At 58.2% G+C, this 10,182-nt stretch overlaps 1 protein-coding gene across 1 annotated transcript; it reads left to right on the forward strand.

Moving 5' to 3' along the window:
* The first annotated feature begins 1,206 nt into the window (after positions 1 to 1,206).
* On the forward strand, positions 1,207 to 5,046 carry SFRP5 (secreted frizzled related protein 5). The gene is made up of 3 exons (XM_040991823.1): positions 1,207 to 1,792; positions 3,235 to 3,312; positions 4,700 to 5,046. Exons 1-3 carry the CDS (start codon positions 1,285 to 1,287, stop codon positions 5,044 to 5,046), a joined length of 933 nt encoding a protein of 310 aa, XP_040847757.1. The 5' UTR covers positions 1,207 to 1,284.
* The last annotated feature ends 5,136 nt before the right edge of the window (positions 5,047 to 10,182 follow it).

A 10,182-nucleotide genomic window follows, 5' to 3' on the forward strand; every position in this document is an offset into this window, starting at 1 on the left:
TGGATACTGCCAGGAGGGGTAAGTGCCCCGGCAGCCAGCTTCCAGGCAAAGCCAGCCCCCAGCCCGCCTCTGAGACACTCCACATCAGGGCACCCTCCTCACGGAAGCTGGGGAGGAGTGATGTCAGACTGGGCCCTCAAGGAGTCCTCCCTGCCTCCAAGCCTCTGTCCAGGTTCCTCTTACAGCAACTGTGGACGGCAAAGCCAGGGCCAGGTGGGAGACACCAAGAACAGGAGGCAACCTCTTCCTAGAGACCCTCTTCAGAGACATGGTCTGTTCTTGCCTTCTCCCACAGTGTTTGGTCTTTGGGCACCCAACACCTAAGTTCAAACCCTGGCTCCTGCACAAGTGATCTGTGACCTCACTCTGCCACCCCTCCCCTCACAGCCCTAAGCACACACTTGGAGCCCAGACCTCCTGGTTGCTCTGGGCTGACTCAGGAGTCAGACCACCTGGGTGTAAAACCCTTATTTCTCTGAGCCTCTGGAACACCTGCCCCTCTTCAATCTGTGCAACGTGCTTACAGACACACCTGGCACACAGGGTGCAGCCCGCAGTCCTTGGTGAGGCTGAGCAGTATTCTGCCCCACCCGGCCTACGCTACTCTATCCTTCAGCCGTTCCGGGCTGGGATGCCTGCCTATCACCCTTTTCGTTAGGCAGCCAGCAGGCATTCACGGGCACCACGAGGAAGCTCATGAATGCCTTAACACCCAGGGTGAGGATGGAGGATATGCACCGGCACCAGGAGGGGGCAGACAGCCATAGCCTCCCCGCCAGGGCGAAGAACCAAGGTGTCAGGGAAGAGAAAACAGAGTGGAGGGGGAGGGCCCGGACAGAGATAAGCGAGGTGAGTGCGTGAGAAGAGGAACAGGAGAGACCGTGCTGGAGATAAGGAGAAAGGATGGGGAAGGTGAGGGGCGAGGGAAAGGTTGAGGGAGGCCAGGGAGCCTGGGAGAGAGGCGCTAGACAAGGCGCGTCCGGGCGGGGAAGCCATCGAGGGGCTTGGGCCAGGGCAGGAGGGGCGAGGGCCCCACCCTGCCCCATGCCTCGGGGCGGGGGCCAGGCGGCCGCAGATTGGCTGGGCCCAGCGGCGGGACCGGGGTTGGAGCCCCGAGGTGGGAGGCGCCAGCAGCATTCAGAGTGCAGGCTGCCACCCACTTGGACGCCCTCAGCTGCAGCACGGGCTGAGGCATACGGAGTTGGGGACGCAAGCTGGGACACCTGAGGGTGCTGCACACCGGGCGTCGGGGTCTTCAGGGCGTGCGCGGGGGACAGCGCAGCCATGCGGGCGGCGGTGGGCGCACGGGCGGCCGCGCTGGCGCTGCTGCTGGGTGCGCTGGCGAGAGGCGAGGAGTACGACTACTACAGCTGGCAGGCCGAGCCGTTGCATGGCCGCTCCTACTCCAAGCCGCCGCAGTGCCTCGACATCCCCGCTGACCTGCCGCTCTGCCACACTGTGGGCTACAAGCGTATGCGACTGCCCAACTTGCTGGAGCACGAAAGCCTGGCTGAAGTGAAGCAGCAGGCAAGCAGCTGGTTGCCACTGCTGGCCAAGCGCTGCCACTCGGACACGCAGGTCTTCCTGTGCTCGCTCTTCGCTCCTGTCTGCCTCGACCGGCCCATCTACCCGTGCCGCTCGCTGTGTGAGGCTGTGCGCGCCGGCTGCGCGCCGCTCATGGAGGCTTACGGCTTCCCCTGGCCCGAGATGCTGCATTGTCACAAGTTCCCCTTGGACAACGACCTCTGCATCGCCGTGCAGTTCGGGCACCTGCCCGCCACCGCGCCTCCAGGTAGCGCCGCCGCCACAGCCCCCGCTCCCTGGGTGGCACAAGCTGAGCACCTGAAGGGACGAAGGTTGCTCCCCAAAGCCCCCCTAGCTCAGCTCCGTGAGCCTCTTGAAAGGTTCCAAACTCTCACCCACCCCACACACAGGAAGACCCCGCTCAGCCCTGTTCCCCTGCAGCCTTCCATCTCCCCAAAGCTGCCAGGCCAGGGAGCTCTGCCGCTCCAGCTGTGCCCACAGGTTCTCCCCAGCCTCCATTCCTCTGAGTACTCCCGAAGAACTCCTGGGTAGGCGGGAGGGGTTAGAAGAGGAGCAGCCCAGGGATGGGGGGACTCAGTACTCCTGAGGCACACCCCCCAATTTTGTGTCCAGAACCCTAACTCCTACATTTCCCCAAGTCCCTCCTCTGTGAGCCTTTCACCTTAAGCCCATCCATGTCCAAAGGCCACCCTGGGACAGGCTGTTAACTTTCCTCACTCCTCTCAGATTCCACTTCTCCATCCTTGAAACAGGGAGCAAACCAATTCCTACAGAAGCAGTAAGACAGGAGTTCTGGCTCCCCACCGCACCCCCAATCCCATCAACCCATCTCTCCCTGCTCTGTCTCCCCTCCTGTGCTGGCCCACACAGCTCTTCCCCATTCCTCCACCACCTGCCAAATTCCTCCCAAGCCCACCTGGGCAGCACTAAGCAGGAAAGCCTCCCCTGGTTGGTTACCCCCAGCACTGCCAAGCTGCCCTAAAGGGGCAGTACCCCACCCAAGGTTAACCTCACCTACATCCTGCCCTTTGCTATAGGGTACTGTGCTGGGAGTGTTGGGGCAACAGGTGGTGGAGGGAGCAGAGGGAGCAGAAGTCCCACCCTTCTGCAGCGTTTTTGAGCCCAGACACGAACATCCTGGTGAGCACAGAAACCCCAGGCCCAAAATCCATCCTGAGCCTCCCTCCACCTGCCCCATCTTCTCTGAGCACCACTGTAAAAATCAGTTCTACTAAGCTACCTGTTAGGGTGAGTCTCATATAGCCCTTTCCAGCCCAACTAGCTTTACTCTTGCACCGCCACCCTAGTCCAGGACTGGGAAAAACCAATCCTTACCTCTGAAGCCAGCTCCTCACTGGCTTTGCAGACGTGGGTAACCGCCATGAGCCTCAGGTTCCTATTCTCTCAAATCAGAGTACTACTACTGACTTGCTCGGCATGTGCCCACGGGGCAGGGCCATGGGGCAGTTCTATGTCCACCTGGCAGCTATGACCTGCACAGCCTCCTGTGGTCATCACACCCACTCGCAGAGCAGGCACTGGTATGACTGCTGTTACCCCACATCTCAGGCAGATAGTGGAGACTCGGCAGGAGGATGCCTGGTCAGTGGAAGGGCCTAGCCCCCATGTAGCTCCATGGACTGTGTTGTGCTCACCAACTGCCCCACCCCGCCCCGCCTGTCTCTTCAGTGACCAAGATCTGCGCCCAGTGTGAAATGGAGCACAGCGCTGACGGCCTCATGGAGCAGATGTGCTCCAGTGACTTCGGTGAGTGTGAGGTCCAGCGGCCGCGCCCTGGTGCCCCCAAGCCCCACCCCTGACCCACATGCCCACCAATGCCCACCTCTGCCTCAGTGGATCCTGTCTCCTGGAGTACCACACCACAGATCCCTTACAGAACCTGACAACCACACACTCTCGCCCTCTTTCTGCACATCTCAGCAACCTCAGAAGTCCTCAAGGCCATGGCCCCTGAGCCACTACAACCACGGCTGTCCATAGAGGGACTCCCATGGCTCGACGGCCTCTCAGGGATGCAGGCTTAGCCTAGAGGTGGATGACACTATAGGAGGCAAACTTTAACCCGGGGTGTCTCTGCCTCATACCCAGTGTACCGCTGGCTAGGAGTGCCACGGTCACCTGTCCCCACCACTGCAAACAGAGCCTCTCCCTTACTTGAACCAGCGAGCCATGTCTGATCAGGGCCTGACTCATAGAGACCCATGTCCCATACACAACCTTGGCCAAATCCATCACCTGTTCCATGTCCAGCCCTTGTCTATAAGAACCAAATCCTGACTTCACAGAAGTAGTATATGATGCTGGCCTGTTTGGAAAGAACATACCAATGGGATGTGGGGCAGGGAGAAGGAGAAAGAGCAACAGATTTTAACAGAACTTCCTTTCCCAAGTGGGTACTCTCTTCTCCCTGAAGAAGAGAAAGGTTCGCTGAGTAGCCCTCTGTGCCCCCACAGCCCAAGGCTCCTAATCTGCAGCTGTATGAATCTCTAAGGTAGCCAGCTTCCCCACATTCCCTCACACATACTGACACACAGAAACACCACACACATCCCACCCCTGCAGCCACACACGCACAGCCCAGCATGGGGTGTCTGCACCAGCAGCAGCAGATCTGTGCACATCTCTTCCCAACCCCACTCAGTGATGTGGTCAGCTGTGGCAACGGTATGCATGCAACAGGGTGGCCATTCCCAGACTCAGCTGTTGAGCAACTCCCAGCCCGCCACTGCTCTACCCACTCATGTGCCCTGCACATACAGCCCAAGTCCCCCAGGGAGCCATCCTGAGATCCCCAGGCCCAGCATCCTCTGTCCCTAGGTCCTCCTCCCAGTGGCATTCCCACCTTCACCCTCCCCTCGCTGGGCCCCACACCCCAGCCCATTCCCCACCCCACACATGCTATCACTGGAAGGCCCTAACTGCAGAGCAGGCCAGCCTCAGGTCATTGCAGGCAATCAGGGCAAGACTCAGGCCCCTGGTCCTGAGCCTCAAGGCTGGGACGCCACACTACCAAAATCCAACAGCTTTTAAGAGCCCCATCCCTTGTACACCCAGAATGCACCTGCTCCAAGCTGAGCCACCAGCATCCAGAGCAGACCTGGCCATTTTCAAACTGCCCCATCCCTTCCCACAGTGGTCAAAATGCGCATCAAGGAAGTCAAGGTGGAGAACGGTGACCGCAAATTGATTGGCGCGCAGAAAAAGAAGAAGCTGCTGAAGCCAGGCCCCCTGAAACGTAAGGACACCAAGAGGCTGGTGTTGCACATGAAGAATGGGGCAGGCTGCCCCTGCCCGCAGCTGGACAGCCTAACAGGCAGCTTCCTGGTCATGGGCCGCAAGGTGGACGGCCAGCTGCTGCTCATGGCTGTCTACCGCTGGGACAAGAAGAATAAGGAGATGAAGTTCGCAGTCAAATTCATGTTCTCCTACCCCTGCTCCCTCTACTACCCCTTCTTCTATGGGGCTGCAGAACCCCACTGAAGGATGCTCCTCCCCCTGCTCCCCAGCCAGCTGCGCCTTGCCCTTAGTTCCTGTCCCCACTCCCAGAATGCCCCAGCCCTGCTTTGTGCAGAGGTGTTGGGCACAGACCCCGAAGGATGGGTGTGTGGCAGGGGCTGGCCACCTTGAAGCTTACTGTTTTGTTGGGGGAACCACCAGGGTCTCAGAAAGCTAGGGAGGGAGAGGCACAGGTGGCAGGGCCCAGAGTGGCTAAGGAGCTGGTTTCCAGTGTGGAGGCAGTACAGGTGCCCCGGTGCTGGTGAAGGGGCCCCATGTGGCAGAGGGAAGCCACAGTTCTTAAGCTGAGCCCACCCTGTTTGTGTCCTCATTGCCACTCCTAAAGAATAGGAGCTAGGTCGTTGATGCCCTCCAGCACACGCCATCCTCCCGTCTGTACTCTCCTACCCCAAAGCCAGGAGCTGCCCAGGGACTGCAGAGTGGCCTCGCCTGACCTATGCAGACCCCTCCCACAGGTCGGCAGCCCAGGGTCACATGGCAACTCCAGTCACTTCTGACCCTGAAGGCTTGAGTTGTTGCTTCTGCTCTGAGGCCATAGGAACTAGATAACTGCTACTGGTGGGGCTCAGCTCTCAATTTTTGTTAAGTTTTTAATTAAATCAAAGAAAACACCAGTTGGCTTGGACCCGATGGTGTTCTTGTTGGTTCTGCAGCGGTGGGGGGAGGGGAAGCTCAGAATGGGATTCTTATTTAACCTACACTGCCTGGCCACAAAGACCTTTGTGGAATATCTAAGTCACACCTCTTCTTATAGGATCCTAGAGGGCACGTGGTGAGGGTCACCCTCTCAGACCAAGAGCTGGGGGATGGAGGTGACAATCCTCTTGCCTCTGAGGAGGGACAGAGGTACCAAGTCCTCACCCAGCCTGCACCATGGTCAGAAGACCTCCCAGAGCGCTGCAGTGCCTCCCTCATGTGGACACCCCGTCCTGGGGAGTTGGGAAGACTGGCCCACAGGGAACTGCAGAGTTAAGGCCCTCCTCCCCTACAGCCTTCGGGTACCATGAGTTACAGTCCTGCCCCACAGGAAGCAAAGGCTGGAGCCAGCGCAGCCCCACACAGGGTCCCTGACAGGCGGTCTCAGCATCTCCTGGGAGTTGGTCAGAGGCACAGGGTGCACTCGCACCTGCATTTTAACACATACACATCTGACCCTGGAGGGTTTTTACACAACACTGCCCCTCCCCAATGCAACCAAATGAGAATCTCTTTGGAGAGCCCAGAAACCTGTTTTTAGATGCTCCCTGATGTGCAGCCAGAGCTGAAATCCACGGAATACAGAAGTTAACTGAGGGGGCTGAAAGCTCCAGCAGGCAGATGAAAGTGGACAGGGCAGAGAGACAAGAGACCACCACCCTCAAACAGCCAGTGGAGGAAAAGGGCAGTGCCAGGAAGGAGCTCCCTGCAGGGGTCTGCCAAATGGTGCTGAGGGACAGGGCAGGTCAGGGGGCAGAGCACCCAAGGCCTTCCTGCCAGTGGGGAGGGGCTAGGCTGCCAGGTCCCATTAAGCCTGCTTCTGTTGAGGCATGGACAGCCAGGCTCTCACAGCTCCTTCCCGGAAATGCAGCATCTCCATGAAGGCCCAAAGCTCAGCCTGCAGTAAGGCTGGTTCAAGCTATTCTGAGCTGCCCTGCGGTCCAGCGAGCAGGTGGTCTGACAGCTCCCCCCCCCCATTAATCTCCCTGGGGCAGTCAGGTGGCCTCCACTCAGGTCAGCAGCAGCAGAAGCTCGTTTGTTTCTCCTCTCCTGAGAAGGTGGGGGGAGGAACCATGGCCACCCACCCTGACCAGAGCTCAGCCCAGCTCCCCTGGCTCCCTGAAGCTGCGCCTTGTCTCCCAGCCTCCATCCCGACCAAATATTTACAGACACTTCTACGGTCAACCAGGAGCAGGGGTGATTTTTCCACTGCGCACACAGGGCTGGGACCATGGCTGGCTGAAGGACAATACCCACCTCTGTCAGGTGCTGGCAGCAGAGCCAGGAGTGGGGTAGTGGGGAGACGGCTCCCTGAGCTCATCCCGTGACACCCAGGAAGGCATTCCTCACAGTGCCCACCAGGATCCGCTCCCAGACTCCACCATCAACAACCTTTTTTCTGGGGCCCAGAGGAATACTCCTAAGGCCTGAGCTCCCTCTTTCATTCCTTTCTCCCTCCATGATGCACCCAGCCAACAGGAGCCACGGCCCAGGCTCAGTGAACACTGCTCCGTGACCACCACATGGGCAGAAACCCCAAGCAGAGTGGGGATTCTCCATGCAGGAGGCTGCAGGTGAATGGGCGGGAGGTCCAACCCCCCTACCAGCTTTTGTTTTGGCTTTCAAGTGCTGCTCCTCCTCCTCCCACCTGCACCACATTCCAGGCAGCTCCCAGCGAAGGGCTAGGAGCAAAACCCACATGTCAGCTGGCTCGGCCCTTCTGATCCAAAAAACAGTAATTTCCCACCCAGTCCCACCTGGTAGATTTCCACTTCTAGCTCACTGGCCAGAATGATGCCACACAGCAAGAGAGCAGAGGAAGTCAAGTTTTCCAGCTGGGTACAAAATTGCAGTTCTCAGCAAAGAGCAAGGGGCAGACAGCCCACCACCAGGGCTGGGGTGGGCATGGGTAGCACAGCCCCACCCTGCCTGCCTTCCAGGCCCAGCACTTAAGTGAAAAAGGCTGACCCCGAGACCACCACCCAGCTGCACAACGCAGTGAAGTCTACTTGCCCAGTGCTCAGCAATGTGCTGGGGAAAGGCAAGAGAACCTGAAATCAGTGCACATCATTTAGGAAATGTTCCTTAGATGGTAATTAGTATGCTAATTCATGAAAAGCTCTAACCTAGCAAGCAGTGCCTGCGTAACAGATCCTCAGTAAAACACTTCATTTGTAAGTCAACAGTACCTCATCCAAGTCAGGACTTACTTGGAGCTAGATCGAGCTGGCCTTGTAGCACAGCATGTAAAGCTGCTACCTGTGACAGTAGTATCATATGTGGGCACCAATTCATATCCCGTCTGTTCCACTGTCATCCGCCTCACTGCCCATATGTCTGGGTCAGCAACAGCAAGATGACCCAACTGTCTGGGCCCTGCCACTGCCAATTGGAAACCCAAGAAGAGCACCTAGCTCCCTCAGCCCAGCCCAGTCCTGTTCCATTTAGGTACCTTGGGAGTGAACCAGTGGATGAAAGCGCTCTCTCACTCTTTATAGTTCTTTCAAATAAATAATGTTAAAAATAAATAAGAAGGGAGCTAGAGCCTACATCTGGGGCTTCAGGTGGTGTGTGAGCGACACTGTGGAGTAAGACACAAAACTAGCTATCAGTCACTGTCAAGGCACGCTGGGTGGCAGGCACTTTCCCAACAGCCCTCTGCGGCACTCAGTGGCATTTTAATGATGGTGGCTGAGGCCAACAAGCCAACGCATACACCGTGGGGGCTAGAGGCTGACCTCATGCTCTTAGCCACCAGACCACTGGCTGTAGGGCCAGGTCCCAAGCCGGCAGGTGCAGACAGCCATGCCTCTGCCAGCCTGCCTCACTGGAAGGTATCTGGGGACCCTGCGCCAGTCCCACTCCCAAGACTCCTGCAAGCAGAGGAGCCCAGGGCTTGTCTCCAGAGGCAGTCCAGCCACAAGTCCTCCTCCCCTCCGGGTGCGCCAGCCCTCTCTCCTCAGGTCCTCACAAAGGCAGCTCACATCCCACAACTGTTTAGTAGGCTGTAATCCTGGATCAAGTTCACTCCCAGGGGAAATCTGACACAGGGTAGGGAGCAGGGGGGAGGGGTGGCTGCTGTTGGAATGCGTGTGGCTAGGACTCAGTGTCCCAGCCCAGACAGCAGCCAGCTCTGCTGGGGTGGTCAGGGGAATCCGGAATCCCCTGCCCCCAGCTGTGCCACAGAATGGAATGTGCTGCTCTGGGGTGCTCTAGGAGCCCAGCCAAAGCAGGAGGGAGGGTGGCTGGGAGCTGGGGCCTTGGGGAGAGCTCCTGGCACAAGGCTGCCTCTGTTCTGGTGTGGGGATGTTGGGAGGGGAGCAGGCCCGGCAGCCAGGGGACAACATGCAGGGCAGCTATGCTCATCCCAAGGCTTCCCTTACGTGGTCCCCACAAGCACCTGCGACATGCAAGACACACTGGCTCCCCTGGCTGCAGCACTGCAAGCCTCCAGGGACAGGGACCAGTAGACACACCATATCTGTCACAAATCCTGAGGACCCCAGAAAGAACCAGGAGTTCAATGGCTGCCAAGGGCTCACCAAAGACTGTGCAACATACCATCCAACCAGAAGGGCCCACAGAACTCTACATCCAGCCAGGCCATGAGAACGGGAGGCAACTGTCCAGAACCTGGCGCCCCCGTCCTGCTCCTGCTCTCAGAATTCAACAAGGGTAAGCCCAAGCACAGGTGCTGTGCCTACTGGGAAGCCACGAGCTGAAAGGCACACCTCACTGCTACTGCTCTCCCAGAGAGCTCAAGCAGACAAGGAGGCTGCTGACCTGAGGATGAAGATGAAAGCCGTGCCTCAGCCCGGGCTCCCATAGTGCCTTCTGAATCTCTCACCATCATCTGGCACTGTTTTCATTTTCCAAAAATAGAATGATACTGCTTTTTCATTCCCCACCCATCCTTCTCCCTGACACTCTTCTCTAACAATCTCAAATTCAAAAACAACCCACTGGTGCAGGGCCCCAAGGCACTCTGTTCTGCCCAAAGCCTGTCAGGATGAGACTGGCATTTCCTGAGCACCAGGTGTCTGCCCGGCACCATCTCAGAACCATCTCACTGAACTCTCCCAGCAGCCCCAGAAAGCACCATTGCACCCGTTTCACAGATAAATAAGTGGCAGAGATTTCGCACAGCAACTAACAAGGTAATTCAGTGCAGAGCTAGGGCTGGTTCCTGGCTGGTTCCTGGCCGGCGCCTGGTGCAGCTGCAGGGGCAGAACAGTGGCTGCCGCTCAGGGCCACAGCCAACAACGAAGGAAAGGTGCACCAGTACAGCCGACACCAGCTCCCAGAGCAGGGCTTCTGCTTCCCTTCTCAGCAAACTCACTTTCCTGCGGCCGCTCGGCTTCCCAGGGCTGACCCTCTGCGGCCTTCTTGGAAGGATTTACTAAA

The sequence above is a fragment of the Ochotona curzoniae genome, unplaced genomic scaffold (genome assembly GCF_017591425.1).
Source record: "Ochotona curzoniae isolate NIBS_2020 unplaced genomic scaffold, NIBS_Ocur_1.0 contig_66, whole genome shotgun sequence".
Taxonomy (NCBI): domain Eukaryota; kingdom Metazoa; phylum Chordata; class Mammalia; order Lagomorpha; family Ochotonidae; genus Ochotona; species Ochotona curzoniae.